This window comes from Salminus brasiliensis, chromosome 22 (assembly GCF_030463535.1).
Source record: "Salminus brasiliensis chromosome 22, fSalBra1.hap2, whole genome shotgun sequence".
In the NCBI taxonomy this organism is placed as follows: Eukaryota; Metazoa; Chordata; class Actinopteri; order Characiformes; family Bryconidae; genus Salminus; species Salminus brasiliensis.
In genome coordinates, this window is record NC_132899.1 from 25,298,136 (window position 1) to 25,317,965 (window position 19,830).

Here is a 19,830-nt window from a genome sequence, read left to right on the forward strand (position 1 = left end):
CACCAAGCCACTAAATTCCACGGTAAGGCGGAGAGGCAACGGGCACCGGACATGCGGGACGACAGGGCACACAGGGCAGCCTTTCCCCTTCTGCAGCTTGAGCTTGAGCTCTCCAGGCTGTTCAGACTCGTAGAGAGCCATGTAAACCTGAGGTACACTGATGTAAACCTGACCAACTTTTAGGACCGCCCATAATGCATGCAGAGGAAGGCATTTCTGGTGAAATACAGCAGATATTTATTAGACTGGGAAGATATTCATAAGACATACTTTGTACATTTACACAGATTTAGGTTCTTAGAGGCTTGAAATGCCCGTGAAAAAGTTGATCAATGCAGAATGTGATTTGAAGTGATTTTGAGGTTTCAACTGAGGTGAAATATTGCTTTTATTCATCAAAACTAATTACAATTTAATATGAACTAATAATTAGCCTCCCGTTGTTACATTCACAGTTTTTTTTTCATAAAAAAAAGTCAGTGAAACTCTTTGGTACAAAAAAAACTGGAACACATTGACTCAAACTTTTTCCACCCGACTCTGAGTAAGCGTTGACCACATACCAATCCTTAGAGTTGGAGAAGGGGCAGAAATGACCACACCAAGAACTTCTGCCAAACAAAATGCATCTGTACTTTACACACTGGTGAGATTACCCATGTTATATAACCAGCGTAACTCCTAGAAGCCCCTCGCTGCCCGTATGGGCCGACACTGCTATTATATGTTCAATCCTGTGTCAAGATGAGGAGGTGCGTGTGACACATGAGTGACACCAACACCTACAGGTCCTTCCATCAGAACTCTACAACTCTCACAGCTCCCACACCTCGCACGCTCCATTACCATGACAATTTCAATGTCAAAGATGTGGCGTGCATAAGGAGAGGCACTATTGTCTTGAGTTTGCTTGATTTTTTTGTTACACCCCCTTAGAGAGAGACAGAGAAAGAGAGAGAGAGAGAGAGAGAGAGAGAAAGGGAGAGAGAGAGAGAGACTCCTCATATAGCCCATTGGTAGAATATAGATAATCAGTTTGGAGAGCGATCAGATTGGAAGAGGAGCGCACAAGCCATCCCAAGAGTGTGTGCCTGTGTGTGTGTGTATGTGAGGAAAAAAAAGTGCGTGTGAGTGTGTTGTTATTGGAGCAATGTAATGCTCTTGGAGGAGCCCACTCATGTGATGGAGATTCACAAAGAGCCACTTCTATCCAAGCCCTCATAATGTGAGTATAGCACCGTAACACTTCTTAGTGTAAGTGTGTGTGTGTGTGTGAGAGAGAGAGAGAGAGAGAGGGAGACAGAGAGAAGAGAGTGAGTGCTTTTAGGTGCATGATGTGATGCGTGTGTGTGTGTGTGTGTGTGTGTGTGTGTGTGTGTGTGTGTGTGTGTGTTTGTGAATGTGTGTGGACCTGCTGCACTTTGCACTGAGAGCACAGACCCTCTTCATTTAGATAATGCAGGTAAATGTGCAGCCTGAATGAATACATTACAACAGCAGGCAAAGAGGAAAAGGGCGGCTTTCTTTCTCCAGCAGTGCTGCGCTGCCGCCTCTGTTTATAGCCAGGGGCTATTTTGCATGCAATTATTCTCATCTGTGCACTTCGAGCGATCTTAATGGTAGCCCGTGATTTATTGCAATTTAGGAGGAAAATTAATAGGACCACCTAAAGTGGATGAAATCCGGAGATGAAATTAATACTTACTGCGAGTTTTTCAACTTCGTTATTTCCTGATATGCGGGAGGAAAAGGCAACAGTTACATTGTTGTAAAAGCAACGGTTACACTGTAGAAAATTAGCCAAGTGGGCTAAACTGGCACTTTTACGGAAATCCTGAATTACAGTGGTACACTATTACAGAGTTTGCTGAATGGGGTAAAGGCAATGCACTGTTTACAGTATGAGTTCTATACAGTACGAAATGGTGTTTATTAACTTGTAGCAATAGCAGAAACCCTTTTTGGAGTTTACTAGAAGACTAACTGATCGCATTGTACAGAAAAACCATTTATACATTCTGAAGCTTCATTCATTTGAGTTGTCTTGGTTCTATATGGCACCATTGTCTTTCGTAAAGCGAATAATACTCTTATAAGTTTTGTGCAGTGTATTAATTTCTAAACATGTTACTCTGCTAAAACAACAACAAAAAAACACAGTTAAAGCAATGAGAAAAGGCTTCAAATTAATAAATTAAAAAAGGCCTAAATATGTGAGAGCCACAGCTCAACTCAATAAAAGCCATTTTAGTCTATAAATAGAATCTGTTTTGTTGTTGTTGTTGTTTTTTTCAGAACCAAACATCAAAACAATCAAAGCTCAAATGTTTTAAAGAGGGAATTTCTCACTGTTTGTTCGCTCACCCCGCATGCCACTAAGCGCAAACTGCTGAGTCCTTTGATGGCGAAGCGTCTATAGAAAAGTAACACCTACGCAGATCCACCAAGAAAAACAGCCTCCCACTCGATAAAGAGAGAACAATTCGTGTCGTTGCGGCCTCTCCCACGGCTTGTCTTTAGATCCTAGCCGCTGCTGAAGCAGGTTGGTGTCCATTCACTCCTCCTCGACGGGGCCTCATCTGAATTTTGTGGGCGGAACTTGACAGGTTGCTTTATGCTGCCTTGTCATATGCCTGACCAGCGCTTCAGCGAGGGAGCGACGTGGAGCATTCCGTTCCCATTGCGGCTTTTTACTCTCTCTACAAAACGGGCCTGCTCTTCTTTCTCGCCTCGAAATAAACGCTAGTGACCCGAATGTTTTTGTGTTGACTCAGTGTGGTGATTCACAACAAAGCATAGTGAAGTCTTTATTTTACTGGACTGCTGCTAGAGTTTTGATGCTAACCGCCCAAACTGTAGGCTTACTGTTCAGCTGCTAGTTACTATATAACTGCTCTAAAATATCACTAGTAACTATCTATGTAGGATTGGTAATTATAAGAGTGAACAAAGACTGTGTACACACATAGATAGGGCCAAGATAATTAAAAGAGTAATTACATTTGTTTTGCTGTACTATTCAACTGTAATACACCATTAATTACATAGTAATTACATATGACTACATATTTACATTTAATTTAATGTACAAAAAAGTAACGATTGTTCTTTTCTTAAATCATGTCAATATGACACCTTACTTTTTCTCAAATCTTAAAGAATATTCATTAATTACATAATAATAATGATAATAATAATGACAATAATAATAATAATGCTGGTAATAATAATAATAATAATAATAATAACAACAATAATTGATTATTGGCAGCATTCAGGGAACTGTTCCCATAGTCAGTCCTGGGAACCCCATGCTCTTCCCTAAGCTTCAATTTATTTCAATTTATTAACGGATTAACAAGCTAGCTCTTTATGTGCTAGATCAATGTTCTAGAGTTGGGGAAAATGATGCACAAATATGCAAAGCAGGACTGGGATTGGAAAACCTCGGGCTTGGGGTTAAAAGGTTAGTTATCTTGTGAATGTTGTTGAAAGTTCATTACATAATATAGGGTGGACATGACTGACAGGCATTGGCGGACATGTGAGGAGCTCAACTAATGGCTGGACATATATGCCACGCAGCTGAAGATACATCCTGACATCCCTGATTAGAAGCATTTAAATAAAAAGCGGCAAATGCAAAAGAAGGAGAGCACAAAAGGGAGAAAGTGAGGGAGAGAGAAAAGGTCACTCGATATATCCTCGCATGCAGTGGTCGTTTGACCCCGGGTGACCCTGAGCACATGCAGGAGAAAAAGCTTCTGAATTCAGCGGCTGTTGGCCGTGGGTGTCCAGCACTCCGAGCCCCATCATTCCCGACGGGACCTGCCAGAGCCCGCCGGACAAATGGGCTGAGCGGCAGGCCCGGGCCGCTTCTGCACAGTGTGCAAACATTTTTGCATCCGTGGGTGCGCAACAAAGGACAAGAGCATCTCAAGAAGTTTCCTTCTTTCAGCGGTTGGGGGAGGACGCAAGAATCCCTGCAAATGCGAGACATTCCGCTGCGGCGCTTCGTGGCAAAGGATCGTCACTGTTCTGGGCAGAATTGGGCGCTTTTATGTGTTTGCCATACAGTCACAATCATCCATTGAGAACAAACGGCGCTGTGGGTCTCACAATGGAGTTTGTAATTATAGCAGCTGTAAAATGTGAAGGGGTCAGTTCATGCCCCGCAGCGATGACTGATAACATCCAGCTTAATCTCTTGTTCTGTCACGCTAAGCGAAAGCCAATAGGGTGGATTTATTCGGCATTCATTATGCACCTGCATAACCCACCGCCGGAGCTTGCTGTAGATCATAAAGCAAGAACCATTTACATCCTAAAAGACTCAAAGCTCGAATTCTCGCTTGACCTGGTGCTGCATCTGAACGCTCAAAGGGTTATCTATGGCCTGTGCCCTCTTGCGATTGCCCTGCAATTAATACCGGCTTTACAAATGGGGCTGGATTCATTTACACTTCCCTCATTATGGAGGTTCAGGTACAGAGACAACGTTCAGAGGACTTCCCTCATTAACAATGGATGACACGTCACCCTAATCGGCCCGGCCAGGGCCGCTCCGTCACCCGCCTGTCACATTATCGCCCCGCCAGGGCTGAAAAAAGCACCTCTCCGGTCCTAAACGTCTGCGGGAGGGGATGTAAATGCGACGTGTCACTGGCCCAGGCCCACTATCGAGCGACCGGGGTGATTTGCGGATCCCCTCTCCAGTCGATATCCACCGAGGTGTCGTTATGACGACGCCCCGAACACAACCTCTAAACTAATCGCCTGGGCCCAGTGACAGAAGCCATAAAAGAAGGCAGCTCGTGGCAGCGTGGGCTGGAGGAGAGACCTCAGACGGAGAATGGATCGAGATGCTGCTAAATCAGTCTCTACAAAGCCTAAACACAGCATTTGATAATGGAAGGAAGCTGCAGTTCATGTTTACTGTAGGATTTAAAACACAAGACAATGAACACAAAGAAATGGAGTTGTGTTTTTACTGCTCCACTGCTGTGGCTGAACTAGAATCATCCTGTATTGAAAACTGATGACACTTCAGCTGACCTGAAGAAACAGGTGGAAGTGTATCAGGCAGTGATCTAAGCCGCTAAGCAGGTGTTTCCCCCAAACCGAACATCTAAGAAATCTGTAGGGAGATTTTCCCACACCTTGAAAGTTCAGTCTTCGAAACTGGAGCACTTTCTGCTTCCCGCAAATCAACTAATCCAAACACATTCAATGTTGATGTTGAGGTCTGGACTCTGGGATGATCAGCTTATTGTTCTGAGAACAGGTTCTTTATTTGATTTGCAACTGTTCTTCTGTTCCCTTTTCTCAGTAAGAGCTTCTTGATCAGCTCCACATCATTTCAGACCCACATCGCTGAGTTTCTCACAGTGGAGGGACGTACAGAAACACCTGAAGCGAGAGTGGAGCTTGATTTTCGTCCTCTCTCTCTCAAAGATAAAAGCTTTAAATGCTGTTTATCTGATGGAGCCACAGATAAGAGTTGTTTTTCACTTACTTATATCACAAGGCAATCTATCAAAGCGTAGAGCTGAAGCCATATGGTTGCCTACAAATAAATAGAGGGATGCCTTAATAAAGGGTTATTTGTACATTTGGTCCCCTAGATAGCTTCAGCAGATGGTTCTTTAAGGAACCACTTTTGAAAATGATATATGGATATATTTATATGTGTGTGTGAAGAACCTTTTAAAGCGTAGTTTCTATAGCATGTGAAGATCTTTCCCTAGAACTGTACATCTAATCCAAGAGGCATTTAGGAATTGTTTATTGGATCTGCACTGTACAGTTGTCATTCTGGAATGTGGGAGTGTCAGTGTAGCATATTGTTGGGACATAAAGCACAATGCTGAGTGGTGGGCATATTTACATATTTTATCATAAGGACTTTTGGATTTATCATAAGGATTTACACAGCTTTCATTCATATTGTCAGTGCAGAATCAGGATAGTGACCTACATAAACATCTACTTTATTCATCTTCCTCAAGGCTTTCTGAAGGCCACAAAAACAGGACAAGGAAGACCCTGTTTAACTTTGAATTAAACACAATGTGAAAATAGTTCATTTCAAGTTGTTTTTGGCCATTTCCATCAATCCAATCATCATCATTTACCCAATGGACACAGAAGACTGCATGTTCAGATGGCGTAAAAACAATAATATCAATGACGATCTATACTACGTATGGAACATCAACCCAGTTTGGCTTTTCTCCTGTGAAATTCAAAGTTGGTGCACCGAGAGCAAACCAAGACTTGACACAGATTGCTGTTGGCTCCGTCTGGTTCTCGAAAACCATCTGAGCAACACCAACCCACGAGCGCAGAGCCAGTGTGGCGACAACAGATGGCCCTGTTTGTAACATGGATAAAAATCGTTCTGACGCCATGGTGCCCCTAGTTGTAATAAGAACTGATCATGAACTGATCACCAGCCATGGCTGTTGATGATGACAGCAACACCCCTGCAAAAATAACTACAGCTTGTATGGGCGGCGACAAAAATACATGTGATTGAATGGCAACAGGATGCTTAGTGATATTTGGGGGTTTTGCTGGCTGAAATAAAACCATGAGGTTTCCTGTGTTGTAGACTTGTTTAGGTTACCATTGATAGGTTAGCTAAGCACATACTCAAAGAAGGGGGAGTGTAGAGATGCTACAGGAACTGGTGTCTGTAGAGCTAACTGTAAAAATTCCCCTCGAATGATGGAGGAACCTGCTTAGATGATATCCACATAATACTTCAAAGCCTCGCTCTGATCTTATTTCAGCTTTCTCTTCAATGATAACATAAATCAAGAACATTTTTCACCCCCAGACAAACAGAGAAACCGGTCAGACGCAAGCCACCACAGGCTTCTTTGAACTAGGCCCACAATTCTCACTTTATTTCCTTTACGTTCCTGGTCGAGACGCGGCAGGCATCATTTTGAGCGTCTCTTTGTCGCGTCTTTAATGCCGCTTAAAAGTGAGCATGAAAGTGAAGCTGGCTGTGGACTGAGCACAGTAGTAACATTCATACTGGTAGACCTGGGGTCTAACCCATCAGACTCTCCTCTGAGCATGGATGAGACTGGGTCAGCTTTTGACTTTCGTATCTTAAAGACTAGGATTGTGTAAGCAGTGTAGAGCTGACCCCAGATCAGGGTGATGAATAACAGCTGCCCTTGAGAACAACCAGCGTGTATTCATAGGCAAGGTTTATGAAAAAGGAACATAAAGTGAATGGGGTAGTAATCCATGGGTGGATTTTAACACAACAGGTCGACAGATTTAGCATGAATCTGTAATGAACCTGATAGACAGAATGCAGAATCTGCATCCAAATAGCTGATTTTACCCTGCTTTTAGATACAGTACACTCCACTGAGGCATAGGAACCAGTGGAAACAGGGTAGATATGCCTGTTCCATTATTCCAATTTGCTACCTGTGTCCCCACCAATAAAATAACAAAAATAACATTAGAGAACATGTCCATTTTTTTTTTCAAATTTACAAGAATGTGTAAATCAAATGTCTCAAGGCTGAGATGTAAACAAATGTGAAATTGTAGGTGTTGGTGTACTCACAGGCTAACACTACATTTGTCTGCCTGTGTAATGTCATTAAAATGTAAGTAGCTCTGGAACCCTTTAAAAATGTTTTATGTACATATATTAATAGTAATTGGTATAATTGTGGCCTAATTTGAAAATAGTGATAAAATAGTAGTAAATCAGAGACACTGCATTTGTATTATAATAAAGTTATATATATATATACAAACACTTTTTTATAAAAAAAAAAAAAAGGGTGAGCCAAATCAAACATCCTCGTGGGGCAGCTTTGGTCCCCAGGCCTCACTTTTGATAATGGTTTATATTTTTTCCCTGTCTTTAAATGGTACACTGTTTGTATTATTTTAAAGCTCCTATAATTCAGCTGGATCATTTTTTACCAGGCCATAAGCTTGGCTAATACAGGCATTGTTCCTCTACATTTGAGCCATGGCTTCATATACAGAAATACATGGTTAGGATTAATAAGAGCATTGTGAAGTGAATCAGAAAGGCCTAGCTGCTCAGAGGATTACAATGACTTTCTTACAAATGCCACCGTACAATAAGAGTACACCAACCTAAGCCTTCAAGAATTAAAGACAAACAAGCCGTGCTTTAAATCTCAGTTATAAAAAAACATAAATCGCGTGCTTGTAGCCCCAACTTATCATTGTTAATACTGTGGTTATGTGATCCACATTTGGTGCCGCCTACATCCTAGCACACAATGTACCTCACAGAGAGCAGCACTGTCTGTTTCTCTCACTGTATCCAAACCCTAACCCGCTCTGACAGAAACCACCAAACTCACGGCAGAGGAGTGGAAAAGGGTAGCTCCATCCAGCAGCTCAAATAAGGCTTCACTTCCCCGGGTGTTTGAACGGCAGGGCAGAGTGCGTGTGTGAGGGGTGCACACCACTGCCCTCTAGCCAACGCCTCTGAAAACTCAGGCACCTGATATCTGTGGAAGATGATGATGGGGGTACTCATACCTTTAATTTCTCATCTCTTCACCGGATGTGTAATTACATATTACACGTTTTTACATATATTTGCTACGGAAATAAAAAAAAAATTTAATACAACATATTAATTACATTACATTACAATGACATAAAATTAATAAATAAACAAACAAACAAAAATTCTATATGTTGGTTTAGAGTTGAGATTATGGTTATGGTCAGGGTTAGTTTTAGGTTTTGAGGTTTGGGTTAAATTGTTAAAGTAGGATTAGCATGGTTATGATTAAGGTTAGTTTTAAGGCTAAAATCAATGGCGATCATCACTAATGTAGTAAAATGAAGATGTCTGCGTGTGTCTGTATAAACGTAGGCTATACACTATTTATTATGTTATTAGATTCAGCTTTTTTCTAACGGGCTGCTCCAGTTAATGTGTGCTTTTTCAGAAACCGCTATTTAAATGACTTTTATTATGAAAAACTGTGCATTATCTATGTATGTATATGTGTTGTATAAAATAAAGGAGATCTCTGTTACTAATCTTAGTCTGACTGGTATGATCATATTTGGGTGGGGAACAGTTTGTGCTCCACTTTAAACCAGACTGTGGTTGTCAGTAAACTCCCAGTGTGAAGGTGTCATTATCATAAGATAAGGATCTCATCAGCTTCTTTCGTTCTCTTAATGTGTGCTGATAAAAAAAGGACTCTGAATTTGTTTTAGTGTCACTTTTCTTAATTTGTCCTTTTAACTCCGGAGCGTTTACATGAACAGTACATGTACCATAGTGTAAAAATCCTATAATCACTATGAATCACTGAATCTGATTCACACTCTATAGGGTGAGTTGTTTACTCTGTTGAGGGTACATGCTTGTGGTTGGTGGCCACCGAAGCCACCTAAACATGATGACATGAATAATATATGTGATTAATGCTGTCATGACAACACTATTTTACTGTATCTCAAACTGTCTCTGTTTTCCCATGCACTGGCTTTGTGAAGGTGTGGGACTGGTGTGTATGTGTGTGTGTGTGTGTGTGTGTGTGTGTGTAATATAGTGCACTGTGTGTCCTGTGACATGCTGTATGTGTGAATATAAGGACAGAGCTCCTTCATTTATATGTGTGTCATGTTTTCTGTGCCCTCCTCCCCCACACCTCTAAGAGGAGTTTCTAAACCCACGGGGGGATTTCAGGCCTGAGGCAGCAGCCTGGAACACTTCTACTCTATATTTAGAGGAGCCCGAGCTCACTTTGGGCCACTTTAGGAAACTTTTAGTCTCCTCTTAGTTTTGGAACGAGTCAAGAGATGCAATCAGCGAAAAGGCTAAATTAATCTTTGCCTTATATCGACATGAGACCGCTGCTGTGGTCCCTACAGCTGACCACAATCAGTCTGACTGTGTCCGGCTCCCGGGGGCTCAGACATTACATACAAAACAGATATTTTCATTTATTATCTTCTTTCACTGACCAAAGGTCACCATAACAAACCTGCAGAGGGTCATCAGGTACAACAAAATCTACCATTTCCTTTGGGATCAGGAAATTACTTCCATGTAATAATAAACATAAATAAATAATATATGAATAATATAATAAATAATAAAAATGATAATATAATCTATTCAAATGTATTTTTATATATCATATAGTGTGTAACTATATGTATATGTATTTACCTATTTACTTTCTATGTTTTATTAGCATTGTGTTAAAAATAATCTTAATAATAGCAGCATTAGTTATTATTCTAGTTTAATAAAATACTAAGCCTACTGTTGTAATGAATAATTAGGGATGCACAATGATATCGTTATCTGAAGAAAATTACATGTGCGTAAAAAAAAAAAACATATCAGCATCGGCCTAAAATTCCCATATTGGTGCACAAGTAGGATGAATATATGTATGTGTTTAAATAATAAAGTTAAATGATATTATAAATCATCATAAATATGCTTTTGTAGGTTGCTAGTTGTATATGCCAATAAACAGTCATAACCATATTAATAGTTTTGTATAACAATAGCAGCAACAATAATACTGTTATTAAATAATAATAATAATAACAACAATAATAATAATTATTATTATTATTATTATTATTTAACCATCAATAAAAGTCTCACTTTCCAACGGCACCCTAAATATAGCCTGTCGTTACTAAAACTGTTTCTGTCTTTCCAAAACCATGAGCTATTCAAATAGACCCAACACACACTCTGTCTGTGTCTCTCTCTCTCTCACACACAGAGTGTTTCCGACAGAGAGGCAGCAGAGGTAGAAATTCCGTGATTGTGTGGCTCATTTGTTTGTGGTTTAGAGCTGCTCGGCAGGACCCGCCAGTTTCCGCAGCAGCTCCGGAATGAAGCTCCATATGCGCGCGCAGGGGGCGGGGCCACGGGCCGGATGACCATGTATGGAGAGCACACCGGAATACACTCTCACACTCAGAGTAACATTTACCAGCGTTTTCACACACTTTCCTCTTGTTCTGCCTTAATCTGAGTGTTTGGTGTTCTCCTCTCGTGCCTGCAGCTCCGTGGCTCCTCGGTTTTATTTCTCTACGTGTTTTATTTCTCCTGCTGTGTTAAGTTTCCTCACCGGCTCTCGGTCGGGGCTTCTCCATTGACAAAAAAGTGCGGCTCTGTGACGACACGGGGCGAACGGGCCAATCAGCGGCGGCTGCGCTCCCCTCGCGCTCCTTCTATGGGCAGTGACGTAACGGCACGTCGGAAAGCGCTGCATAAATACAAAGAGCGCGAGGAGCCCGTGCGATCACACGCATACGCGTACACACACACTCTCTCGCACACGCACTCACACACTCTCTGTCTGTCAGTCAGTCAGTCAGTCAGTCAGTTTAGTCGGTGAGTTGCCGTGAGGGAACAAACAACAGAAAAAGAAAACAGCAGCTCTGCGTGGATGTGGATGAGTGTGTGAGGGGTGGGTGGTGGTGGTGGGAGGAAGAAGACCCGAACACACACTTACACTGTAGCAGAAAGAGAGCGCGAGTAAGAGAGACAACAACAAACACAACAAAACTCTCCACGTGCTTTTTTTTTTTTTTTTGAAAAAAAAAAAAAAAAAGCATAACACTCTGGTTCGTGCGCGCGTGAACCATGACGGCGAAGACCCTGGAGAAAAGCCCCGTGTTCGTGCACCCGCTGGCCGAGAGCATCTACTCTGTGGATGAGCTCAGCACCTCCCTCGCCGTCTTCCCCGGTGGAGACGCGCAGGCCCACTACGAGCACATGAGCGCAGGTAAGCAAAAGGGGGCAGTTATACTGAGCTTGGGGGCAGCGCGCCTGTAACCTGGCCCACAGACCCGCGGCTGCAGGTGCCTGATGCTGCTGCTGCTGCTGCTGCTGCCTTTTCTGTCTGGTTCTCTGTTGGTTCTCTGAAGTTTGTGTTTGATGCAGTGAAGCGTCTCAGCTGAAGGCAGAGCGGCAGACACACAGAGAGATGTAGATGCACGCTAGTGATTCTCCACAGGACTGTGTGTGTATCTTACTCTGTAAAAAGAGGACAGTGTCAGAAGTTGATTCGAGCTTTGATGGAAAATGTAGTTTTTGCTCATCTACGCTAATCATTTAACTTTTTTCATTCAAAGCATTTATTTGAGCTATTTTTGGGTAACCTGACTCAGTCTGGAAGGTATTGTTTGTTTTGATGTGTATAGTTTGGGATTCATGTGATTTTCACTTTCTTAGTGTATTGTCTTGAATTTACCCATTAGACCCTGTGTGTAAGTCCAGGTACTCTACAGTACTTTACTACATTACTGTCATAATTTACAGCAATATAACAGGCCCTAAAATAGAGCCCAATGGGACGCCACAAGATATGCTAAAAATATCATAGATAGGGTTCAAAAACTAGGGTTCAAAAGGTTACCTGAGTCTAATTCTAATTCAACACTGTACCCTGAGAAAAGCAGGGAATTCAGATTACTTGATTAATTGATAGTCAGTTTAATACATTATTTATTATTAATATTATTATTTTGTACCTTCTTCTGAAAGGACTGTTTTTAATGGGGAAAAGTACGTACACCGACCAACAAAGTTGTCATTCATTGACTGTGGAATTGTGTGTTGTCCACACATTTGAAACGAGTCAATTCAAAATAGAATTAATAGAAATAATATATTATATTTGATTAAAAATATATATTTTATTCCAGTCCTTTTTTCTGTGCCCTTTTTTTGCACTGATTTCAGCATCAAACTGCCTGACCTGTAGGTGCTGCTGCATCACACACAAACTCAAACTACTGACTGTTGCTTTGGAGTGGATTCCAGCGAGCCGCGCAGGAATTCCTTGTGTACGTATGGGATGTGCTCATCTGAACGGTTTTCTGATGCTCTTCTCTTGCAGATGGCTTGATCAACAGTGATATGACTGCAGAGAAGCGATCCCTAGACCTGTCCTATGCCAGCAGCTTCGCTCAGCCGGCAGCTCCCCGCAACCAGACCCTTACCTACATGGGCAAGTTCTCCATCGACTCGCAGTATCCGGCCAACTGGAACCCGGAGGGTGTAATCAACATCGTCAGCGCGGGTTTCCTGGGCATGGCCCAGCCTTCCTCGGCCTCTTCCTCACCGTCCTCCTCCGTCTCTCCAGGCCACTTCTCCAGCACCCTCAGCTGCACGGCGGCACAGACTCAGGCAGACATGGAACACATCTATTCCCCACCACCGCCTTATTCAGGTTGCGGGGAAGTGTACCAGGACCCTTCGGCATTCCTCTCCACGTCGGCATGCCCCATCTCCTCGTACCCGCCTCCATCCTACTCCTCACCCAAAGCCACAGCAGACGGCCCCGGCGTCTTCCCCATCATCCCGGACTATGCCAGCTTCTTCCAGCCGACATGCCAGAGGGACATACCATCCATTCCAGAGAGGAAACCCTTCTCCTGCCCGCTGGACTCATTCCGGGTGGCACCACCCCTCACCCCACTCAACACAATCCGGAACTTTACCCTGGGTGCACCGCCTGTGCCCGAGGGTCCCCGGCTCCCAGCAGCAGCCTACGGTCCGCAGAACCTTCCGCTGAGGCCGATCCTGCGGCCCCGGAAGTACCCAAACCGCCCCAGCAAGACTCCAGTGCACGAGCGGCCGTACCCTTGCCCCGCAGAAGGCTGCGACAGGCGCTTCTCTCGCTCGGACGAACTCACTCGCCACATCCGCATCCATACGGGCCACAAGCCCTTCCAGTGCCGGATATGCATGCGCAACTTCAGCCGCAGTGACCACCTGACCACGCACATCCGCACGCACACAGGCGAGAAGCCCTTCGCCTGCGACTTCTGTGGACGGAAGTTCGCCCGCAGCGACGAGCGGAAGAGGCACACCAAGATCCACTTGAGGCAAAAGGAGAGGAAGTCATCCGCAGCCCCCTCAAACTCGGAGCGCTCCATTGGCATCGGGTCCTCAGCAGTCTGCTCATCCAGCTCGGGCCAGTAAGACCCCCTAGTCCTGTGGTTTCCAAACCTGGGAACTCAAGAGTACCCCTGTCTCTGCAGAGACTGGTATTTCTTTTCTGCTCTCCCGGCACATTTTATCCAACTAATCAGCTAATTAACAAGCCTTTCCTGAGGTGAAGTGGGAGAGGGTGTCAGAGCAGGGAAAGCAGTCAAATGTGCAGAACCGTATACCAAGACCAGGTTTAGGGGCAACTGTGCTGGACATGACTAGAAGTGGGGAGCACGCAACACTAGGCAATATCAACGATCCGAACCTGCTGCAAAGCGAGGGGGGGCATGAAAAAGCCAAAGGACATGAATGAGGGACGCTGAAGACGTACAATACCTCAACCGGCACGCTTCTTTTACCGCTTCTTCTATTCCCCCCTTAGTTTCGGTCGCATGTTGACTGACCCAAGCGCACTTTGTTTATCATATTTAGGTCAAATAATTTAATGAAATAACTTGCAGCAGCATGTGGGACTATGTGTTCTAATTACAAAGTGCAAAGTACGCGTTTGGTTGAGCGAGGACTCGTGCGTGCTGGTCTGTAGGTCATCGTGGAGGTCATTCCTCTGCTACAGAACCAAACTTGCAATAATGCAGACACAACTGGAGCGTGTTTTCTTGGCAAGCTGAAGCTAACGTAGATTTATTGTGCCTTTGTATTGTGTCTTTTTTGTACATAGCTGCATACCTGAAGAGGCTTTGACATAAAATTGTACAGTGGTCCTTTAATAAGAAAGTTTTTGAGATAAAAAAAAATTATATATTTTTGTATAAACTTTGTTTTGTGTCGCAAGTGTTTTCACTGTGGTAAAAAAATAAGCAAAAATACAACAACAGGAATGTAAATAACTGGACTTATATATGTGATGCTTGTTTTTGTTTTTGTGGATGTTTTCACTGATGTGTTTGGAATGAGATAACTAATGCAGGTCGGTACAGGGCTTGCCAGCCTAACTTTCTGTCATCGTGAAAGAAATAATAAATAAAACTTGAATTGGGATAATGTTTGTTGTAAGCCTACTGTTGCATTATTCTAAGTGCAGGAAAATATGAAGTGGACCCGAAAGGGGGATTCCCGCTTTTGCATCCGTCACTTCTGACTCACCACCTCACAAGGGTGAGCACCCACACACACTATTGGGTTTACAGTACAATGAAACAGTTATTGTATGTGTGCGTTAACATCTGTCAACACTTCTATGGAGGTTTTAGAGGAAAAAAAAAAGAATAATGACAACCTGTCATGCTGGAAAAGAGGTCAGTCGCTCCAGCTTTGAGATAAAAATTCGATGACAGTTGTTTGCAGAGCAACGCTTGAGATGCTCTATCTCTGAAACGTTCACATGGTTCGTCCTCAAAACCACATGCAACAATTTCAGAGCAAAAGAGTGGCGGCAGCACCAGCAAAGAACAGCGCTGGGGGGCTGGGGGTGTCCTCCAGGAAGTTTAGCTAAATAAAATGAACTAAATAAAAATAAAATTCCCCTGAAGAGTATTTTAAGGCTCTGAATGCTCTAAATATATTGTTTACTTTGTCATTTTCTGTAAACAACCCAGCCCAGTCCAAACCCTTTCTTTCCGTCCTCTCTTGGCGCTGTATGGAGTATTGGAACTCTCCTTGATCAGCAAGACATTTAAAAGTGGCTGAATCTTCTCAGCTCAGATATTATAAACTCCATGTAAATAGAGGAGTCTTCACTGACTGCACTGGATCAGCGCATGTGAAAGTAAAATGGAAAATGCTTGTGCTCTTGTTGTGACCTGAATGTGGTCTAAAAGATAACACTAAATCACACCGGCAGAGGTGGGGACAATCCCAGGGTTAGAACAGGAAGTTGTATTGTTGATTGGCATCCAAATATAAGATGTGTGATGAGCAATAATCGAAATAACGTCTTCGACCGAAACTTAAAGCAACAATAAGGAAAACACGTTCTACATGAGCTTCATGAAACATACAGAATATACTGAAGAACCACTCTTTGAGACTCTTTTTTGACCTTTAAATTGATAAAGAAGCTTTTGTTTTTTGGGGGGTCTTTTAAAGGTTCTATGGCATCACTCAATCAAGCATTTGCAGCACCTTTATTTTTAAGAGCTAAATGTACACAGGCTGGAGGCGCTTGAAACGTGAAATCAGCATGGAGGCCTAAAAGCACATCTTGCTGATCTCCATAAGCCTCTTCAGACTCAGCTCAAGACTGGTTTGAAGTAGGACAGTCTACAGAGAGTAATTGCATATCACTGTCCGACATCTCTCCTACTCCCCAACAAAATGCTCTTGTTTTGTGAGAGCTACGCATTGGCACCAACACACCGAGCCGACTTGCCGCAATCTTCTGGCAGATAATTATAAGCAATTACCATCCAAAGAGTGCAAAATCAGATTACTGCACACCAACATGCTCTCAACAGTGGAACAGTTAAGCTGAACATAAGGAAGTCCAGGAGAACACAATGTTCCATTTTATTCCCTTCATGGAACGCCGTGTGTCAAACCAAAGCCTACAAAGAAGGAGGAAGGGATTAAATCTGTTCAGGACATGAATCAAAATTTAAGCAGGGCCTTCCATTTCACCTAAAGTCAAATTTATACTACAACGTACCATTTTGCAGAACAAGCGGAAAAGGAGAGCGCATCGTTCAATATTAAAGATGGCGGTACAGTAACACACGGCGGTCAGGTCCTGAGTACATGGTGTTTTTGTTACTTTTGTAGTTTTTGTAGTGGGGAGCAGCACATCGCCACTCGACCACGGCTTGGTCTGATGCCAGTAGCCGAGGAAAGGATGGCGAAAGCGGTGCATGAGGAAACAACAGCACAGTAAGCCAGCAGGTAGCCATGCATAAAGATGGGCATAAAGCTAACCATAGTCTCGCAGCTTCCAGAAGCATGCCATTCGACTAGCCAAAGCTGACAAAAAAAAAATATTACAGTGTTAAAAACGTTATGACTATGCTAACGTTGTGGCCAGACATGTTTATTCTATGTGAGCCATTGCCGCACCTCGCTGTAAACCAACCAATCAAAGAAGAGCTCATCAAATTGTGCTCATGAGCTCACCATAAAAGGAAAAACTGCTTGTTTCAGTCCGATTAAAGTCATAGACCGTCTATGCAGACATCAGTGACTAATTTAAAATACTAAATAAATGCATTTTAAGGTACCTTTCACTGGCTAATGCATTATTACAGTATTTTCCACCTTTGATCATGTTGAAACACTAACATGTTAACATAAGGCACTGTGATCATATGACTATTCTAACATATAAATCATCAATAAAATAAATAAAATGCCCATCTGCCCATATCGTGACTCCAAAATAGTTGTGCATCGCTAATGAAAAAATGTATTGCATCAAGGCACCACCATATTAAATTCAAAATTTTGCACCTTTACAGTAAAACTACAGGCAACGATGAACCTTTCAACCAAGTTTCTAGGTTTACAAGCCAAAAAGCTGTATTTCACATAGAAAAGTGACTTTAGCAGGGTCAATCCAGACTGACCTAAGTGTGAAGCCACCAGCACAGACATTATATACACCAACAGGATCATTTCTGAATCTCCAAGAAGCAATAACAGAAGTCAATCAGACCACGCTATAAAGATTAGTGCTCCGTGAAACAGAATTTACTATACATGACCTCCACTTCCTTTATGTCTAATGCATGATTAACTATTTTTTTCCCCCCTTCAATCTCGTGCATGCAGTCACCAGTGACATCGCACCACCCATGACGGCTCCCAAGCAATTCATAATGACAATTCAAAGTGAGGAGGCGAAGCTGGTTCACAGGGAAAGCTGCAATTACACAGTGAACAATGTAGATTGGGCCACTTGATGAACACCACAGCCAACATGATAAATGCAAACCTCATTTACATACTGCAGGCTCTGCAGCTGCTTCAGCTGAACCAATAAAATCCTAGCTTTATCAAGGATTTCCCCTCCTCTGACCAAGCAGAGTAACCCATACCACAATAAAGCCGGTGGAGGTCTGGGGCCTTTACCAAGCAATGTTCAGAGGACAGGATAAAAATGGAAAGGTCATAAACATTTTATTTTAAGGTCAATATATAAACTTTTAGCAAGAATATGATTCATAACTGATTGTAAAAACAAACTGCCATAAATAAATAATGCACATGTAAATAATACAGAATATATAGTGTGTACGTATGCAAGAGTATACGCTCTGAAAGCAAGATTACATTCAATATTCTTAAGAAAGGCCACTGGTCTTAAAGTTAAAGTGTCATTTATGTAGAAAATGTTTCCAAAACCATAGGCAGTGATGTCGCTTTGAGGAACCCTCAGCGTTGCCTGAAGGACTGGAGAGGTGTGGATACTGTCTTTGGTGGTAGGGGTCTCTTTTTAACATGTGCAGGTTGTAGAGAGGCTAATGCTTAGAAGTCGAAATTGCTCAGAGACCCCTGACTGAGGCTGTGACCAAGGCAAACTAAGCTCAGACTAAAAATGGTTTCCAGTGGTCACCACTGGTCCTCCAAGTTCAGTCCAAAGCAAAGTGTCTAATTAAAGGGCCACCTGAGGCCCAGGGTAAGGCTCTCCCCCACACCAGAAGTCGTCCGGCTGCGGGATCTCCAGCAGCAACGTCTCCTCTTTGCTGTTTCGCCCAGGTTCCCCCCCACCACCGTGAATGACCCTGTAGTAGTGGCAGTCCCTCCCCTCGTTCGGGTCATAAGGTGGTGCCAAGATGTCAAGGAAGGCGGCTGGACCTTCTACAGCCTCGATCTGGTGCAGGTTGTCCCTCATAGGGGTCAACAAACACGGGCCGCTGTGATCCGTGAACTCGCTAGTGGATCTGAGCACAGAGTGCCACACAGGGGCTTGCTGGGAAGGTGACTGGGACTGCAACTGGGACTGGGAAGGCCCTCCTTCCCCAGCTTCAGGTGCATTCTGGGGTCTCTCGAGCTTATCGAAGCACCTGATCCGTAGCTTTCCATAGAGCACCTTTAACATGCCGTTCATGCCCGGGTGGTCGTGCAGTGGGATTGAGGCGCCGCTCCTCAGCAGGAAGACGCCCATACTGAAGGCGTCTGTCTCACAGATGTGCATGTAGGTGACGGGCGCGCTGGAGCTGGAGCCAGAGCTGGAGCCGGAGCCGGAGCCGGAGCCCGAGCTGGAGCCCGAGCGGGAGCTCCTCTTGGGCGGCGAGATGTTGAGGTCTGCGGCCCGGAGCTCACCGAGCAGAGCGGAGAGCTCGGAGCGCTGAGCTGAGAAGGCTTTACTGTCCGCGAGGGAGCAGTTTTTAAAAGTCGCGTTAGCCTTGTTAGCTATCTGCTGGATCAGCGATGACTTGCCGTTTCGCGGCATTTTGACTTCTCGCCTTTCGCTACGTAAAAACGTTACGTTACGTTTCTTGCAGAAAAGATCTCAAAACACAACAAAAATGAGTCGCTAACTGTCCTGCTGTTTCCCAAAGCACCCCAAAACCACCGCGCTCACCACAGGCGTCCGTTAAACGCCATCTACGGCTTTAAATATCCCATCATGTGTCATTTTTGATTGCTTTTATTTGTGATGGTTAAGTCCCGCACACTCTCCCCTCCACCGCCCCATTCATGTCTATCTGAGCCACACGTCCGCAGCTACGGCGCCTGCGTAAACAAAGCGAGGCACTGTGGGAGTTGAAGTTTATTTACATTTCGACGCTGCGGTTAAAGTCGTGTTCTGTATCAAACAGGTATATATTCACGATATTACGTTTCATCATGTACACCAACGATGTATCATAAAGGAAAAAGGAAAAAGAAGGACGCCTCTGGTTTGGGTGGAATGATAAACGCACTCG

General features: G+C 43.5%; 2 protein-coding genes across 3 annotated transcripts; one reads left to right on the forward strand and one right to left on the reverse strand.

The window, feature by feature from the left end:
• Positions 1-1,085: 1,085 nt before the first annotated feature.
• On the forward strand, positions 1,086-15,004 carry egr2b (early growth response 2b). Of its 2 annotated transcripts, none has more exons than XM_072667272.1 (2): positions 1,086-1,225; positions 12,915-15,004. In XM_072667272.1, exon 2 carries the CDS (start codon positions 12,935-12,937, stop codon positions 14,000-14,002), a length of 1,068 nt encoding a protein of 355 aa, XP_072523373.1. In that variant the 5' UTR covers positions 1,086-1,225; positions 12,915-12,934; the 3' UTR covers positions 14,003-15,004. The 2 variants fall into 2 exon arrangements, with proteins under 2 accessions (XP_072523373.1, XP_072523372.1); XM_072667271.1 differs by lacking the exon at positions 1,086-1,225 and adding an exon at positions 11,516-11,798.
• Positions 15,005-18,060: 3,056 nt separating this feature from the next.
• Positions 18,061-19,593, reverse strand: adoa (2-aminoethanethiol (cysteamine) dioxygenase a). Its single transcript, XM_072667425.1, has one exon. It carries the CDS (start codon positions 19,350-19,352, stop codon positions 18,552-18,554), a length of 801 nt encoding a protein of 266 aa, XP_072523526.1. The 5' UTR covers positions 19,353-19,593; the 3' UTR covers positions 18,061-18,551.
• Positions 19,594-19,830: the final 237 nt, after the last annotated feature.